This window comes from Epinephelus fuscoguttatus, linkage group LG17 (genome assembly GCF_011397635.1).
Source record: "Epinephelus fuscoguttatus linkage group LG17, E.fuscoguttatus.final_Chr_v1".
In the NCBI taxonomy this organism is placed as follows: domain Eukaryota; kingdom Metazoa; phylum Chordata; class Actinopteri; order Perciformes; family Serranidae; genus Epinephelus; species Epinephelus fuscoguttatus.
Window position 1 is genome coordinate 14191859 of NC_064768.1, and position 19488 is coordinate 14211346.

General features: G+C 39.0%; 1 protein-coding gene across 1 annotated transcript in view; it reads left to right on the forward strand.

Moving 5' to 3' along the window:
• Positions 1-19488, forward strand: part of nudcd1 (NudC domain containing 1) — a 68973-nt gene that overhangs the window by 666 nt on the left and 48819 nt on the right. Inside the window, exons 2-5 of the mRNA XM_049602492.1 lie at positions 1499-1653; positions 4963-5148; positions 10363-10546; positions 14548-14736. Coding sequence (XP_049458449.1) covers positions 1499-1653; positions 4963-5148; positions 10363-10546; positions 14548-14736 — 714 coding nt within the window. The remainder of the gene's footprint in view (positions 1-1498; positions 1654-4962; positions 5149-10362; positions 10547-14547; positions 14737-19488) is intronic.

Consider the following 19488-nt stretch of genomic DNA (forward strand, 5'->3'; position numbering starts at 1 on the left):
GTGTAAAGAAGTACATTTTGAAAACGTCCATCCAATTACAAATCCTATCAAGAACAGTTTTACATGTCTCAAGAAAAATAAGCAAGTGTTTCTCAGTTTTTCCACATACAGACAGTCTATTACTCACTGTCATTACATGAGCATTTTTCCATACATTTCCACGCCTGCTTAATAATGCTAGCATCACCACACCAAACTAAAGTGGTAGCTACTGAGAAAGCAGGTTAAGTTATCCCCAGCCTTTCAGTCAATTTACAAATCTAAAGTTTCAGCAGTGCCTTAGCAATAAGGTTTCACCATTATTGTTTTAAGGTTAAGTCTGATACAGATTCTTTAGTGCTGGAGCCGCTTAATGACAATATTTGCATAATGTTTAGTGTCTTTACAAATGAGTGCAAGTATTCTTTGTTTTTTCAGAGTATTGTATCCTGGTCAGGGTAGAAAAGCCTCTGAAGCAGCATATTACATGAAATAGGCTACTCGCTGTTTAACTAGCTGTCTACTGCAAGCAGTGTTTGTCAGTAAAGAATTTATGTTGTCCACAATGTGAAAAATTATCTTGGCTTCAACACATGTCATAAAAAATAACTTACAATGAGAGCATATATGCAATTATTAAATAGAATTAGAAAACAGAGGGACTGGTTGTGAGATGTAGTTTCAGAAAGAGGCATATGGAGAATAAGCATTTAATATTTTAATTGCATTTGGTAGGAATGACTAGCTGTGATTAATACTGATGGCTTTTACTTGTCTATAATACCTCACTCAGAGTTATAAACGTCCAATATATAAAACACAGAAAAACTAGTTAAGTTAAAAATATAGAGAAAAAAATCTCATAAAATTGATATTTTATAAATTTAGAGAGGACTAGAGAGAAATTGTACGCTTAGAAAAATCTAATCAGAAAATTAAATAATGATATGGAGGGATTTGCTGGTATGTTATTACTTCCACATTAGCTACAACTCCAGAAATCAATTTTTTTGGGGGCATTTCTGCTTTATTATGATAGTGAGAGATAGACAGAAAAGGAGGGGCTAAAAGAGGGACTGATATGCAGCAAAGGGCCCAGGCTGTACTGGAATCTGGGCCACTGCAGTAAGGATTCAACCTTCATTGTATGTGTTCTACCCAGTGAAGTACTAACAGATTCTCTGCCATCCTTATCTCATGTTAATTAAGTGGTTCTTAAACCTTTTTCTGTTGCTGATATGACTTAATAAGTGACTCACAAAAATTACCAAAAATAATTTTACAGTCTGCTACCTATTAACCAAAAGATGCCATTGGACTGACACTGAGATCAAAGTAGATGGAGGCAGGTATCAATGATAATGTTCTTGTATCCCGTCAATCTGTAACAGTAGTTTTTGTAATCTCACTCATTCAGTGCTTTTAGAAAATCTTATTAAAACAAAAGATGTACATATGACCAGGTGCTGTCTCATTTTTATGTCTTTTTTTACCTTTTGCTTTTCCATCTTTACTGCAGCGGTGGAGGAAGTGAAGTTGAAGGATACCCAGTACACCCTGGAACATATGCGTGCTTTTGGAATGTACAATTACCTCCACTTAGATCCTTGGTATGAAGACAGTGTTTTGTTTTTGGACTGCAAAGGAAGGGTGCTCAGTCTCACCGTCACCCTGGTAAGCTTTAAATTCTGTTTTTTTTTTTTTTTTGTGGAAGTCCTTGTTCTGGTAACTTTAGCTTTTGTTCTATTGTTACCTAGTTGCCAATGTATCCCTCCACCCATGTCTGTGAAGCAAAATCCTTTATATTCACTCTTCATGTAGAATAAGAATTGTGATTGTTCTTATAATGTTGTGACAGTGGAATTGTTGGCAGGCTTTAATGAAACTGACACACCAGCAGGTGGTGACCAAACACTTGTGTAAAAGCGGCATCAGCCCACGATACATTTCTGCCAGGTGATGTCAAGACAAAATCATCCTTGAAAAATTTCCACAATATTAACATTTTTACAAGCTGCAATATTAAAGTGACTTATTATAATTTCCCTCACTTGCTGCTCTCTTGCTCAATTAGAAACAATGAAAGAGGAAGTTTGAGAGTCTAAATTTTCAGGCAAAAACACAACTTTTTATTCCATCTTTTGTCCATCGCGTCAATAATCACAGGAGATAAAGTTTTGGATGAACCCTTGTTTGTCTGTGGTTAGTCACAGAAGTGATAACATAATTAACTTAAGGTACTGATCTAGGTTTGTCATCCAATACCAAGAAGCTGAGACGAGGAGCAAAATCAGCGCAGTGACCTTTTCAGCAGAGACTTCTTTTATGTCGAAGACATCATTGAATATAATGAGAGATAATTGGTGCCACATCAGTGTTTTTAACATCAGAACTGGCATGAATGATGATCATCAGGCTATGATCCTGTGGGACAGTATTTCTGGCTTTCAGTGGCATCATAAAATTACTCTTTATGAAAATGTGTTGCTGGGATTTTAATTACAATCATCACATGATAATTATCGTCCCTGACAAGCTCCTTTTGCGTACATTTGCAGGGAAGTTTCGCCCAGCACATTGTACATAGGCGGTTCACATTATGTTCTGGGCATTAACATCACAGGTGCTGGAGAAAATGATCTCAAAGGTGCATCATACATCGGGTAGCGATATAATACGCAGTGTCACGCTCCGTGGCAACAACAGGGCAGCTGGTGCATAGTCCTTTTGAGACACTTTTACTTCACGCAATGAGTAATTGATGCTCATGTGGTGGCATATCTGTCTATTACTAATAAGGCTCTGAGAGTCGTGAATCGCATGTGAATCCAAGTCACGTGGGCAGCCACACAACAGCTGGTATCTTTGGCTCTCCTGGATGAGTACATTTCATATTTTTCAGCTTTTATGTTTAAGGTATCTTTTTGTGGCCTTATACCATCATGTTTTGTTGTGTGTTTTCATATCAGATGTTAGTCGTGGAATTTTCTTAGGGGATTAGAGTGCCCCATTCAATATGAAAGCAGTGACCTTTCTGTTCTTCTGTAGTTCAAAGCCTTCTCTTATTAAGTGTGTCTGTTTGTATCTTTGTGAGTCATGACTGGACTGCTTAAAGAATTTAGTAGCAGAGAGAACAGATTTGTCATCCATTTTACATTATTCAACAATTATTTTCATCAGTTTTTGTGTAACTTGCAATAAGGAAGAAACCCAAATCCAGTTTGTACCATTCCGATGCTTTTCTCCACCACTAGTTGAAAATTCCTTCTGGGGATCAATAATGTATTTCTGATTCTGATTCTGGAAGTGCAAAAATAGGGTTCTTTGGCTTGTTCCCATGGGAAAAACCTTTTTGGTTCTTGGTAGAACCTTTATAAAAGATAATCTTCCATACCCCTTTTCCACCAACACGGAATGGGTTCTGTATTGGTTACCGCATCTAATTATGAAATGTTCTGAGCATTTTGACCAAAAAGAAATTGGTTCAGAACTGGAAACTTTGGTTCCCAACTAGAACAAAAAGTGAACAGGTTTTTCTTAACCTGAAATTCGGACTGTGATGACATCAGTGGGCATGTCATACTCTACAAGTTGGATAGAGAGGATGGAGAAGGCAACACTTGAGACATTAAGTGAAAAATCATTGCTAAAAAGAGCATGCATTGGTCTTAATTGTTGGTCCATGCTTGTTTTTTGATAAAGAAAATATCTGTATTAAAAGAACACAACCTCACAGGTAATCAATGTGATCTGGCATCTTACTACTACAGTTTACTTCCATTGTGCACAAAAGTAGTTTATTAGCCTTATGATTTTATGTCATCAACATTCAGCCTGCTGATGTGTTCTTACCTCCAGCAAGAAAGGTGCTTATTTTCTGTTCATTATTCTATTGGCCATTAGTATTACACTTGTCTAAGCAAGTTAATTTTATATTAGAAACACAGCATTGTAGACTATGCATTGACATACATGCTACAGTGACTTCTATCACCTTTACCTTTTTTTTTTTTTTTACACAATAACCATGAAATAGCCTTGTGAAATATCAGGAAAGCCAATACCTAACACCCACAAAAGGGGTTTAACAGAGAACCTTTTATATATTCAGCAGTTTCATCTAGAGCTTTAATAGTAACTAACAACATTACCGATAGATCTCTCTCCCATTAATTATAGTTTTAGTTTAAATGGTTAGCCTGGAGCTGGTGTGGTCTTGCACAATCCGCAACACTCATGGTTCATAATCCCATTTCTAGGGGGTGGAAAATTTATGAAATTTCTACTACTACAGCCTTTACTATTTCAATAGAGCAGTAAGGTTGGGAACCAAAATGTGGTTCCAGTTTAGAACTGAAAACAAAACCCCAAGTAGCAGGTACCCACTTCAAAAAAAGAAAAATAATTTTGGCGGACCATGTGTGTTTATGTCATGAAATGATGGTAAAGTTCAAGATCAACTAGCAGAACACAAGTAAAATTGATGTATTAAGTGTATTTCAGATACACCTACATTTAGAAATATCATTTGAAACATTTGAATATTTGAGGGTGAGGATCTCAACAATCGGTTGTTTGGGTAAAAAGGGTCATTACTGAAACCCTTAGATTTACAAAGAATGCTTGAAGAACCCTTTCTTGAGAAAAGGGTTCTTCAAAAGCAATTGGTTCTTGGTAGAGCCTTAGCCCATCAGGAACAACTCTTTTGGAACTCTTATTTCTAAGAGTGTTAGTCAGATAAAAGCAATTTAAAGATGTTGTCTTGGGCTTTGGGAAATTGTGATGTGCGCGTATTTAATTATTTTTTGATATTCCATAAAGCAAAGGAATAATCATAATCAAGAAAATAATTGTTACTTAATCTAATTTACTCTCTGCACATATGACTAAATCAAACACAGTTTAGGTATATGTTGAGACTGTTTTATCTGTCTGTTATCTGGATGCAGCACTAATTGATGTATCTTTGTGTTGTGAATCCAGGATACTGCCCTGGGGAAGCCAAGAGAGGTTTACCGTATAACCTCTGACTCCAGCCAGTGTGAGGATCGTATTTGTGCTTCCCTCAGCCTCACCTCAGCGACCTGGGCGGCTCTCTCTGACGGTGCTGGCCAACTGTACCTTCTCCGCACTGGCAAGAGGGGAGACAGCTCCAATATGAAGTGGGAAGTAAGTATAACTTTTTAACTGTTTGAAGTAATACACAAATATATTTCAAACAATTTTGCGTGTTTTCTACTACATCTGTGATAGGGTATGAAGTATAGCAGTTGCAATGTAATCTAATTATGTCATATCAAAGTGCAATAACAAATCCATGGCCTTTTATCGACCTCTTATAGAAACTAAATGGGAGTGCAACAACAGGGAACAAGAACAAGATTGAACAAACTACTTTATACAAAAATCCCTCGTATCTGCATGAATACATCTTAAGATGGAATAATTCTAAATCTGACATAGTTTCACAAAAGACACAAGTAGTTAAGCAGAAATCCTGCATACTGTATGTTAAAGAGATGTAACCTTGTATGTAACCTTGTACTACTGTAATACTGCTGCTTCATCATTTTCTATTTTTGGCTTTACATCCCAGTTTATTGGCATTTGTACTCCTTGTGATGTCACTAGGTCATTGATTTGTTCACAACTGTTGAAAATTGACTTTCAGAGCATTGATATAGCAGCAAACATAAAGAAATATAGTAGAGTAAGGAGGCGATCACACAGAAATGAGACGCTAGAAACGTGGACAACACACACACACACACACACACACACACACACACACACACACACACACACACACACACACACACACACACCTCCTGTCATCTCCCTATGTCTCCCCTTTAATTTAGTGTTTCCCTCAAAGACAGTAGAGACAGTAGCTTACATGAAACTATCACAAGCTCAAATCCAACTTTGTTTATATAGCACTTTTCATACATAAAAATGCAGCACAAAAACTGAACTACGAAATAACCCTCTCACATATCCCACTGTCTGAAAGTTAACCAGCTGCTACGACGATAATATGCTAGCTAGCTAGCAAGCATATTATCGTCGTCATCACTTACATTGTAATCACCAGACAAATTCTTTGCGCTGCTCACACAGCTCCATGCATGTCTCCTCCTGTGTTTGTTCGAGTACTGAGGTGTGCGTGTGTTGTATAATTCTTCAAAATCAAATATTGTCAGGATAAATTTCTTGTCTTCGGATTGCATTGTGTTGTCTGTCGCTTGTAACTGCTGTAAACTGCCGTAACTGACCAAACTGCCATAACTGCCACAACAAAACAGGAAGGAGGAGGATTTGATTGGCTGCCTGGGCCAATGATGACAATGACGAATGGTGCTACTGGTATCTGACGCTCAAAAAGTTGAAAATATTTTAACTTTTCAGTGTCTTTTTAGACGCGCGTTTTTATAGACGCGCGTTTAAAAAGACGTCGGAAAAACGCCCGTCTTGAACACCGGCCAGACGCGCCATATCATAGGAAAACAGGTTTTACTGCTGTTGTGTTTCTAGCGTCTCATTTCAGTGTGATCGCCCCCTAATAGCGTCCTGAGCAGAGAATTAAGTCACGCTCCCTCTGTGTGTGTTCCAAGCTTCTCTGTTCATTGTTGTGGCAGATGGTCTGGTTGTGCATGCATGTCAGTGCATGTGTAAGTCTCTGTGTTTGTGTACCATTGGCTAGCTGCTCACTGCCGCTAGTATAGCGCCCTCCCTCCAGTTTTCCTCTCGGTTAACACTGTTAGCTCTGTCAGCACTGTTGCCATTGTTAGTGCTGTTAAAGAAATTAGCACTGTTACAGACTCTTAATCATAGATATGCTCTGAATGTTGCATAAAGCTTCTTAGAGCCAAGAGGGCGAGATTGTTGATGTTCTGAATGTCAGGAAAGTGAGTTGTCAAAGCCAGATATCTAAGCGACTAGTGATTTAATGTTTGAGTCACCAAATGACACCATCAAAGTCCCCCAGTAGCTGTATCACTAGTTAATAAAAAGGTGATTAATTATGACAGTGACAAATAAGTTTGTCTATTCCAGCAGGCACTTTTGCTGGTCAAAAGCAAACGTTTGATATTTGTCTCAATTCTAGAAGTCTTAGATGGCTGCCTGGTAAAACAGTTGAAGAATAAGACTTGTGATATTTTAAATTTTTCTAAATGTCACATTGTTAATAAGCCACACTGTTGTACTATGTGACATGCTGCTCCTTTATTATGATGACAACAGGCACTGTCATTTAATACGCGTCCATCATACCCATGTGTTACATACTCACTGCCATAAATACTGACCAAATGTGTATTAATGGTGTGTATGATTATTATATTGGCAGAAATAGAATTTAATGTAATGAGTATGTTGTCTTTTGTGTATATTCACCTCAAAATAAGAGTTGTGGTGTTTTCATTACCTTAGAATGAGCCATTTATATCTGCAAAGGGAGCGGGTCCTTGTATGTGGAGGTTGCAATGTTGCATTGCCATGTTTTTACAGTAGCCCAGAATGGACAAACCAAACACTGGCTTTAGATAGGGCCATTTTTTCAGGTTGGCCACCGGAGTTAGCAGCCACTCCGCAGTGAGCAGCATTGGAAACACACATGAGCTCACATGACCAGGTGCTAGGCTAGTGCCCTGTCTGCGGCATGCCCAACAGCATTGGAGAAACACTGATTTGTAACGTGAAACTGCATTATTTAGTGTTTTCACAAGTTTAAATCACCTGGTCTGTTTGTTTTGGAGAGAAAGAGCCCTCTGCAGATAATTCGGCTTCTGGTTAAAATCTCCTGAATGTCCTCATCAGTGAAAAGGGTAGTACACATTCAGTTATCAGCGAAAAAAGAAGAGCACACATTTGTAGGTGCTGGGCTGGCGGCCCATCTCCAAAGAGCTGAACAGAAAAGAGGAAACTCTTGTATTAATTCCTTCAGTGAACACCATGGGAATCCTAACTGGGAGAAGTTTCAGCTGGTTGCAATCTGCAGTCCTCACTGCTAGATGCCACTAAATCTTACACACATCTTCATTAATCTATAACTGAAAATAGTCACCAAAGAATGCACTACTAACTTGTCAAAAGAAGCATTTTTTGAATTGTTATGTAAATTCAAGCTTTCTGTCTAAAAAGCTTAGCTAGCATTTGGAAATTAGCTTGCAGCAGTGAGGGATAAGGTCTTTGATAAGATGAATCTTTGTGCACTTTATCCTGTTAACAGGCTGCATTTGGGATTGGCCACAAATGAGGGTTCACTCTCTGAACAAGCACACTTGATGCAATTCTGAAAGCAAAGTTCAAGAGTGGCATTTGTAATGAAGATCTAAGCCCTTGAGTCAGTAACTTCCAATGTTCTAATTTTAAGTTTGAGCACTCAGGGATCCTTGATCCTTGAATCTGTCATTTTGGTTTGTGTGTCTGTTGTGAGGATACTGGTAATAAACAGACTTATTAACCAGGTCATTTTATGCAGTCACAGTAAAGTCAGGCTTCTCAGCATCACATCAGCTTCTTCAACCAGACAACTGAAGACACTGATTTAGAAATACTGGTCTGAATTAGCATTTCATTGATTGAATAAAGACAAATCTCTCTTTTCTAAAGCACAGCGTAGACTAAAGCTCATTTGATGCAAAGCGTCAATGCTGAGGCCTTCATTAATGCATCTTTTACAGCATAAAACGATGATGCAGGGATATATCCTAATTTTCTAGTATTGAATTAAAGGCTATTCTAAATTCTGAGTTGTATATCCAGTTGCACTAACACCTCCTCTAAACAAGCTTTAAATTTCATATTTGGGTAACAGTTAGTTATAAAGGGGTATTAAGGAGCACTCCTTGATGAAGTCAAATCAAGTTTATTTATAACACAGTTTAAGAACAGCCAGACATCTAAAATGCTTCTAACAGTAAAAAAGAGAGAGTACAGAAATTGACAAATGACATAAAGACAATGACAAAACACATACTGGTACCTAAAACTCATAGAAAGAATAAAAAGAAAAAGTAAAATATTGTTGTCATCTAAATTTTTCTAGCAGCCAGTGCAATGACGTTAAAATGAGTAATATGGCACCATATTTTTTTTTTTAGATTTTTGTAGCAGACGTGCAGCTTCATTTTGCACCAGGTGAAGGTGAGTCATCTGACTGAGTCTGAAATATAGTGCATTGTGATAGTCCAGGCAGGAAGACATTAAAAGCATGGATTTTTGACTCTTAAAGTCTTAAGGAAAACATGTGCTTCACCTTTCTTAAAACTCTTCGATGGTAAAAAGACTGTTTAACAACATTTATGTTTTATTCAAATCCAATTTATTACTAGGTCAAATAAAACGTATGTCAAGATTCTTAGTGAAGCGTTTGACATAACTAGAGAGCTTGTTTCTAAGAATCAGAATGATATTGCTCGCTCAGCTGCATCTGGGCCTTTTCTTTAATTTTACTAGCTATATTTACTGTTTTCTGTATTTTAGCTAGATTATTTTAGGTGAGGTGATCCATCACCCTGACATGGTGATCAGCTATCTTATCTCATGCTATATAGCCAGTTTTTCTTCTATTAATTCCAAATGAAGCATTATTAATCTGTCCTATGAACTGATTAATTGCGTTGACTTTGAAACGTCAAAAAATAGTGAAAAAATTGACATCATCAGACATTTTTTTCTGCGTTGAACAGTGGTTAAAAATCTAAACATACTCATTTTACAACGATATAAAACAGAGAAAAGCAGCAAATCTTGTCATTTAAAAAACGAAACTCATGACTGGGTTAAGCATGCCGCATCTCCCCTGCCCCCAGGAGCGTTTCCATAATTGTTTTTAAATTTAAATCCTTCATCTGAATGCCTAGTTTCTTTTTTATCTTGACCTTCCAGTCTGCTTAAGCTTTCACCATTCTTCAAGCTAATGCTCCATCACGATGGTCATTCACCTCTTCCTGACCCTTCTAACTCTGTCTGGTTGTCATAAAATGCATAAATTCCGTTGGGCCAATTCGGGAAAGTCTCCACACAACCTAACTTCAGTATACTGCAAAATACAAAGAGCTTTCTCTGGTGGCGATAGGCTTAATCAGCATTGTGTGAACTTGTTTGGCGAGGGCTTAAAATGCAACAAACATTGATTTACGTGTGGAAGTCCCACACTCTAGCTTTATACATATGTAGAAATTGTTAGTGATAGATTGGCTAATCGTTGAGTGAACTTGGTATGAGCTGAATGTCTATTAATTTTTCATTACTTTGTTAAACACTACCACATCTACCTTTTGCTTGTATGAAAACTAGAATGCCAGCCAGCAGATTTTGCCCACTGTTAAGTGTATCCTGTAGAAATGATTGTATTTGTTGATTCTGTGCCCGTAGCCACTGTTCAGTGAAGACATGGGGGAGCCTTTTACCATCCTCCACAGCATCTCACATGTCCAGAATGGAGTCCATACCATGGAGCTCCTGCTGCTCCGCATCCTTAAAGACCCGCAGGAAACCAAAGGAAGTGGATACTCAGTGTCTCTTGAGTGGATCACAGTTGCCAACACAGCAGGACATGGTGGGTGGTGCACTGGCCTATCATAATTTTAGCAATTCAGCATGAAGTAAAATGACACAAGACAAGCGTGCCATACATAATTAGGTCGGAATTAGGATTTGAGTTTCAAGCCTGTTATTTCATTTTCATGTTAATTTTACAGTATTTGAACCCAGCAGACGACTGAAATCCTTGATAATTAAACCATAGTAGGAAGTTAGTCATGGTTTTCCATTAATGCGGTTTAATTATTATGTCCCAGATGAGATTAGTGTACTCTAAAGCAAACATTGGCAAGAAGAATTTTCATTAAAGTTCCTGGCAATTGCTAAGAAAGAAAGGCACCCTAACTAATGATTCATAGACAAAAAAAAACAAAAAACTAAAGCAGCCTTTGGAGAGTGCCTCCCTCATTAAGTTGGATTTAAAGATGCAGCTCTTTGATATCCGCAATCTGTAGAATAATCTTTTGTTGTTTGTTTAGTGTGTCAGTGTTTGACTAAATCTACATTTTGTTAACAATAATAAGCTATGCCTTGGCTTCTTTTTTTATCCCTTATTAAAAATTTATCAGTAAGAATAGTTTGTTATCACTGTAGAGGAGAATCTGAGTCTCCAAATCAATTTTATCCTTCGATATGTTTTAATTTATCACCAATATTAACATTGTCAATATGCCCATGTAGAGTATTCTTAAGATGTTAAATCAATGTTTGCACACATGAACAACAGAAAATGCTTTTTTCTGTAATCTTATGAAAAGCTTTTCCCTTACCATGACACTGAGTTGACAAGGGGTTTTGTGAATGTTTGCATGAAGTTTATATACTGTTTTTTTAGTTGGTATACGCCCAAAAATGTGCTGTCCTGTTACTGTGTGCACTGGTTTTGGAGTGTCAGCTCAGCAGCTGTTAAAGGAACATCAAGAGTCCGATATCTTTTGTGTCTCACATCAGGAGAACATGTCATGGAGTGAACTGAGCTTTATAATGAGGAAGATGTCATTAACTTTCTAAAATATAGAGGATACGGTCTGTAATGTGAAGTTATTTAAGGGTAACTTTGGTGTTTTTTTTTTCAACCTGGACCCTTTTCCCGTGTTTTTGTGTCTTAAGTGACTAATGGAAACAACAATTTTTAAAATTGGTCCAGTACTAAGTGAGATTGCTTCAGCAGTGGCCAAACAGGCTGCAGTGTAATCACTTCAGGCAATTATGCTTCATCAATTTATGTCCACTAAAAGTGTTTGATTGTGCCACTGACATTTTCAAAATATTATTCCAACTGTCTGACAACATTATGGAAATGATCTCTACAGAGAAAGACCTTTTTGTTTAAAGGGAAATTTCGGTTTATTTCAACCCGACTCCTATCGTCCTAAATTTGTTTTAAGTCACTAGTGACATAGAAATAAGTTAGTATGTTAGCTGTTAGCCTAGATACAGCCGTAGCGTCAAACCTGTTAAAACTTAATTGAACGGGCATCCTTTCAAGTGCAAAGTTAGTCCACTAAACAAGCTTTGTCTCCACAAAGAAAGCCTCATATCGTTAGGATAAATGTCAGAGAACACATAGAAAACGACATGTAAACATGTTGTCTTACCTTACCGGTGTGGTGCCATGTTTGTTGTTTACCATTTAGCTAAGGCTGCAACCAGTCCCATTCCTTGCAACAGAGGCATTCCTCTTCTGTGGGCATTGGGGTAAAGCATTCACAGGTAACGTTACACCACCAATCTCCAGAGCTAAAGCCTTGCAGCAGCCATTCCTCCTCTTTCGTCTTCTACCTGTTGTGCCTCTCTCTCTCTCCTCCTCCGTTCTTCAATTTCAAGAAGCTCTTCGTCAGTGTATTCTGGCTCAAATAAATACGGGCGGCCATCGCCTCTTGATGCAGAAAGCCTATATACTAACATTCCACATTTAGGTGGTCTTCAGAGTTGTTGTCTTACCTTACGGTGTGTTTACCGTTTATCTCTGCTTCCCAAAGCACAGCCAAAATCTCGTGAGAACAAGCCGCAGCAGCTGCAAGGCAGAACTGGACAGTAGCCTGAAAGGTTCATTCATTTATTTTATGAAAGATTTATAGAATAATGGCTGACTTTTTGCCAGACTTCGACTTTGTGGAGGAGGAATTTGATTTTGCAGAGTTTTATGGCCGCCCTTATTTATTTGAGCCAGAATACACTGACAAAGAGCTTCATGAAATTGAAGAATGGAGGAGGAGAGAGAGAGAGGCACAACAGGTAGAGGACGAGAGAGGAGGAATGGCTGCTGCAAGGCTTTAGCTCTGGAGATTGGTGGTGTAACGTTACCTGTGAATGCTGTACCCCAGTGCCCACAGAAGAGGAATGCCTCTGTTGCAAGGAATGGGACCGGTTGTAGCCTTAGCTAAATGGTAAACAACAAACATGGCAGCGCACCGGTAAGGTAAGACAACACGTTTACATGTCGTTTTCTATGTGTTCTCTGACATTTATCCTAACGATAGGAGGTGGTCTTTGTGGAGACAAAGCTTGTTTAGTGGACTAACTTTGCACTTGAAAGGATGCCCGTTCAATTAAGTTTTAACAGGTCTGACGCTACGGCTGTATCTAGGCTAACGGCTAACATGCCAACTATTATTTCTATGTCACTAGTGACTTGAAACAAATTTAGGACAACAGGAGACGGGTTGAAATAAACCGAAATTTCCCTTTAAGCGTAAAATCATTTTTGTTAAAAAAAAAAAAAAAAGTCCCAAAACTGCCATCACCAAACCCACCAGACTCCATTTAAATAAACAGTAATTTTAGCATGTATAGAGCCAGCATATAATCACATCGAACTGGGTGAATGAAGCTTTTATTTCAACCAAACCAGAGTTGATGTTACTTGAAACCACAGAAACACAAACCAGACGTTTTTTTTGTGAGTTTTAGTTTGTTTCTGTTGACTTTATATGGAGTGTGTTTCGCGATGATAAAATTAGTTAATGTAAAAGGAGGTTGGTGGATTTGATTGTGGTCGGGGTTTTTTTTCTCTGATTAAACAAAAAAGTATCTTACTTTTTAAACAAAAAAGTCTTTCTCTGTTGAAGTTCTTTCCAGAGGGCAGAGTCTCTGCAGATAAATATAATGCCAACACTTCTAGTGGGTCATAAATGATGACTAAGAAGGTTTACTTTTGTTTAAGTCTATACACTGTTCTTTTAGGAAAATCCTGCATAGTATGCCTTAAAAAATTAGGGTAAAAATGAACAAATGCTGATAGTTTTTCAAAGGACATTATAACATCTGACCATGGTAGACAAAATGTACTACTTTGTCAGATTGGATGTCTGTCTGTGGATTAGAAAAAATAAATGGTGAAATTTAGCATGGCAAGGCTACACATGTTCTCAAGTGGTACTTAAATAAATGGCAGATTAAATGATTAGTAAATAGTCAGAACATCAGTAGGTGGTAATTTTGATGGTTGATTAATTATGTAAGTAATTGACAGGTACAAATAAAAAAACTGAGAGGGAAGTGACTGAAGTGGCTCTCAAGTAAACATTGGCTGGTTTTAGCCTCTTAAATGTAAAGGTCTCCAAAATCGACTTGCATGGGGATTTTAACATAACAACCAAAACAAGGAGTTTGAAGACATATTTAGACCAAAAGATGAGTTAAAAAACGGCTATTAGTTGCGGCCTAAATCTGCAAATATGCAATGCTCTATACTGCCCTCTAGAGCATTGCAGTTTCCCTGTGCATTTCTCTTGAAGCCTTGCTATAATTAGCTATTAGCTACTTCAGACCACATGTTGTTCAAATAGATAATAGCTGATGGAATAAAAGAGTTGATATTCCTGTTGGGAGGTAAAACATCCACCCTGATAGAAGTGACTTGAACTCTTGGGAGTTCAGTAAAATAACCTTAGCTTTCTACATAGCTCCTACATGACACATGTTGATGTAACTCCTCTTGGTCTCTCAGAGTTTAATGGAAGACAAGATTACTTTTCACCTTTTATCACTGTATCCTTTGGTTTTCACATGCAGGTCAGGAGAAGAAGTATGAGGTGAGGAAGAGGAGGGTCCTCAGAGGGAAGTCAGTGCCTCACTATGCAGCAGTGGAGCCGCAGGGGAAGGGCCTGATGGTGGCCGCGGAAAAACCATTTGCCTTCACACATGTGGACGGTCAGCCTGTGGAGCTGCCTGACCCAGAGTCTATGGAGGTGGACAAGACAGGTGGGTCAGAGGTGCTGCTGAGGAATCATCCGGCACACTTCTAGAAAGTTATTATTGTGCTTAAGGATTTCTCCTCTCTACATCAGAACCCTTACAGATATTTAATACTTTAAAAAACATTATTTAGCCACTTCCTGTTATTGATGTTAGAAAACAAAGCAGGGTTTCTGCAGGTACTTAAAAAGTCTTAAAGTATTAAATTCAGTTACCGGTACATAAATATTAGGCCTTAAAAGTCAAAGTAAAGGCTTAAATTTGACTTTGTAATGTCTTAATTTCCACATTTGATCTAATTTCATTTATCTATCTATTTTATTTTTGGCTAAATTAGTCAAGTGCTTTTGTGTGAAGGTCCACATATCTGATGTTACGCATCTTTAAACCTACCTCTGAATCTAAAACTGTCTTTTTACTTAATACTTGCACTTACCTGTTGGCAAAACGTGGATTAACCTAACTTACTCTATTAACCATAAAACCTACCTCTGCACAGGACCACATATTAACTAACCACTTACCTTTATACTTTCCTGCAATGCTTGAATAAGAAAAAGAAAATTTGTCATAAATAAAAGAAACAGTTAAATTTAAAAGTCTGATACATGTAGGCATCCTGCAAAGTTCTCCAAAAAACTTAAGTGCATTCATTTTAAAGCTGCTATAATTCTTTTTTTGCATCTAGAGCTAACGCATCTCCAAGTTAAAAACACTCGCTCTGACACACTGTCATTTTATAAAGTTGTTATGGGCACTGTGTTTACTATTAACACATTAAAGCAGCTGTGCGGAACTTTTTACCATTAATAAAACTGTCCCTAGTTCGTATCACCCCCCCTTGAAGATCCGCATATTCATTTGAACCCAGCAGCGACAAAAAAGCCTTTCTCTATATGGCTATTTAGCGTAGCCTCGCTCGGGTCGGACACACAGCGGAAGTCAGCAAACCAGAATACGGCACCCGAGGTGGGAGTGATTCTGCTCACCTGCAGCGATTAAATCACAGAGGAAGAAGGAGCCGTGTTTACATTGTTCTTCGAGTAAGCGGTACGCAACGGGCATTGCTGAACACGTAACACCTAACAGTTTTACCAGAGATGTATCTATGAGGACTTGGTTGTACTTTTGATGTCATGGCAGATAACAAAGGAGCATCATGTAAAATTATCTGTGACTGTGACCATGAACACAAATACACAACAGGCAGTTGTACTCAATTTATAAGAAATTAAGAGCTACACCAGAACATTTATGAACAGGTCTTACTTTACTACTAATTTGTGTGTAACGTTAGCATATTAGCATGTTTCCACTAATTACTTGGACTGACCTAACATTAGTAGCGTTAGCTTTGCAAGCGAAGGCTACAGGTAACAGCTTTGCTGTGTTAAGATTATGTTATGTCTTCACTGTGTATCTTCACATAAAAGAATACTCCAACGATATGGGAGTTATGCCCTTTCTCTATCATTTTCATATTGAGACAACATGATCGATATCTTTTTTGTGTCTGTACGTCCAGTGGCTGTGTCTCAGCGGTTAGCATGGCACTTACAGGGGGTCAGTACGTCCTGCGCTGTGATCCGCGGAGGGATACACCGGTGAGCAGGCACAGACGTAGCTCGTAGACAAAACTCAGCTGTTTATTTAGCCTAGCGATATCTCTGGACTATAGTAGCTGCAATGGACGACTTTGAACACGATTTTGAAGAGTTTCTTGTAGCGGACACAGACCCAGAGCCATACCTGTTTGAGCCGGAGTACACAGATGAGGAACTCCATGTGTTGGATGCTGAGCGGGTGAGAAGAGAGGCTGAATCCTCCGCTCCCATTTTGCTGCACAGAATGGGATTCGGTGCTACCATCGTTGTGGAGATATATCATCAGGAGGAAAAGTGCCGCAGAGAGTGCATCACAAGGAGTGAAAACTTTGCAGCAATCACTAATCCTGGCGTGATTGAAACTTTTTTTCATGTTCCTAAGATGAACTGGAAAAAACGCCCCAGGCCTGCAGGAGCTGATGGACAGCTTTCAGTCGGGTGAGTAATATCGTTCGTGTCGTCTCTTTGTTTGCTTTTACCAAGTGACCTAGTACCTGTCCCAGAGCCAGCTGCAGCTGTTGCTCACCGGTGTATCCCACCGCGAAAGATGTACTGACCCCCTACAAGCGCCAAGATATCCATCATGTTGTCTCAATATGAAAATGATAGAGAAAGGGCATAACTCCCAAATCGTATTCGAGTTCGAGTATTCTTTTCACATAATAATGCGGACTCAGCAGATGACTTGCTAACTGTTTATTCCTCCTTACACCCTGCTTCTCATTGTTTCCAGTAGCACAACAACGGTTACTACATTACCCAGAATAACTTGAGGCTCACACTACTACGGTAGCCTTAGTAGCTCAAAACAGATTAGATTAGATTAGATCAGAACAGAAACATGACAGGAGAATTTACTGAGTAATTTTGCTGTTTCCACTAATTACTTGGACTGACCTGACGTTAGTTAAGGAGCCACGCATTACGGCCCGGCTCCACCGGCTGCAAGGCGTCACGTCAGCCTAGCGTCGCGGCATATTCATTTGGGCTCCACTGACTGCGTATGGAAGCGACACATCGAGAAGCCAGCGGGGTTGGTTACCGTTTGCTGAGCCGAGAGGCTGCATGTAGGCTGCATGAAATGTTAAAGCATTTTCCACCTAAGTTATTACATGTATTTGAGTTATCTACAAGTTTACTGTACTGTTTGTCATCTACTCGCTTTCAAATGTCCGTGACGGACATTTACACAATGTCACGGATAAACATGGGTAAATGCATGAAAAAAATCATGACATATCACCTCTGATAATGGTTTATTCATTTAAAAACACATTGTGCTCGTGGAGCACACTATTTCATGTAGTTTTTATCTGCTGGAGGGTCGCGTAGGGGAGCGTAGCGCGACAAAAATAGAAGAGCCACGTAAAATAGAGTTGTTGCGCGACAGACGGGGGTTGCCGCGCTGCTCCCGTTGCCGGTGGACCCGCTGTAATTTATTAACAGGGGGGCGAGCTGCTACGGGACTTGCGCTGCAGACGTGTCGCGCCGCTGAGCCTGGCCGTACGGTCCCTCGCCGCCTCCTGCGTGCCTCGCTCTCAAATGACTGTGGATACTTGTTGTAGATTTGTGATACGCAAGCTTTGCCTCACAGAGTTTGCACTGCACCTCATTTTCGTTTATTTTGTCGAAGTTGTTCCACACGGAACTTTTTGATTACTGTAGTAGTCTCTGCATGTTTCTCCTGTCTGTAGAAGAGCATCAAACTAGCTGGTAGCCCATCTCACACCGCTGTAGCAATCCTATACTGCCCTCGTGCGGTTAGGAGCTGAATTTCATGTCAAATATAGGGGGGAAATAAGACGGCGAATAGTAATAGTCACATTAAGAAATCGATTTTTCAAAATAAAATGACTATTCGAAAATTCGAAAATCGTGACCCATGCCTAGAAAATAGACAATACGCTGAAATTATTGTGGCAGGTCGGCATTGCAGTGATAGTTTTATCATGCTGGAAAGCGACAGAGCGGATGCAAAGCTCAGTGGCTGGCTTTCCAACTTCAGGGTGCTTCAGTATCCTGTCTAATGTTGAATGTGGCAGCTTCGCGGAGCTCAATTGCTGGTCTCGGAGTTCCGTGGCTGGCTTTCAGGCTTCGGGGTGTTTTGCAGCGCTTACACCTCTTGTGTTAACCTGGCGTTCTTATCCAGATGTGCTCTCAGATACTTACATTTGACACAGTTGAATTTAATGTGAACCAGTTCTTTGTAGTAGCACCGACATTATTTGATTGGTACCCTTAAAAGTCCTGAGTTCTGTATCCAACCCTAGGAAGCAATATGCCCTAATCCTGGCACAGGGTGTGGCTTAAAAAATGTCCAATGCCAGGAACTCAAGTGGATGGTTAGAAATAAAAACCTTTTAGTACATATGGGCTACCACATTATAAAAATACACCGACAAGTATTTGCACACTTGCATTCCTCAGGGTGTCTTGACACATAATGAACCTTGTTCGCTGGCTAAAACCTCTTTGGGAAAAGCAAAAAATTCCTCCATGCAGGTAAAAACCCTGGTACAGATGAAGACAGCCATTTTGGTTGGTTAATACATAATGCATGTAAAAAACTGCAGCTCTTGTGTTTGTAATAATATAGTAATGATAGTTAACAATACGAGGAAATGTATTCCATATTGCATTCAAACTGTTTATTGCAAAATGCAGCAGATTATCACAAAATGCTAGCTTTGAAAATGTTTTTGTTAGGTTATTACTAACCTAAAGTGGTAAGCAGTCCAATTTCACACACCTGTGTTACGGTGAACTCTTGTCCATGCACATGCATATAATATAATGCTATCATGTTAAACATTTTGCCAAGAATAGTTATTTCAGTTGCAGCTTTTTAGGTCTTTAACTCACTGGCACTATTAATTTCAGAGTCTGTCTCTCTGTGTCAAAAGATTTTTTTGCAGAACTCATCTGGAAAAAGTTGTGATGTCACATCAGAAGATTTGACACTGTCTGACTCATGTTTCAGACTTTGAGGAAACCCTAAAAGAGGGTTTGACATATTTGCAGTGAGAAAGTGCCATCTCTCTTTTTCCCTTGTTAAGATCACAGTGTGAAACTGGCCAAAGAGCAAACCAGCCTGTCTGTAAAACTGTTGCTGAAACAAAGTGAAATGCAAACATCATCTGGCCGCCTTCCATGA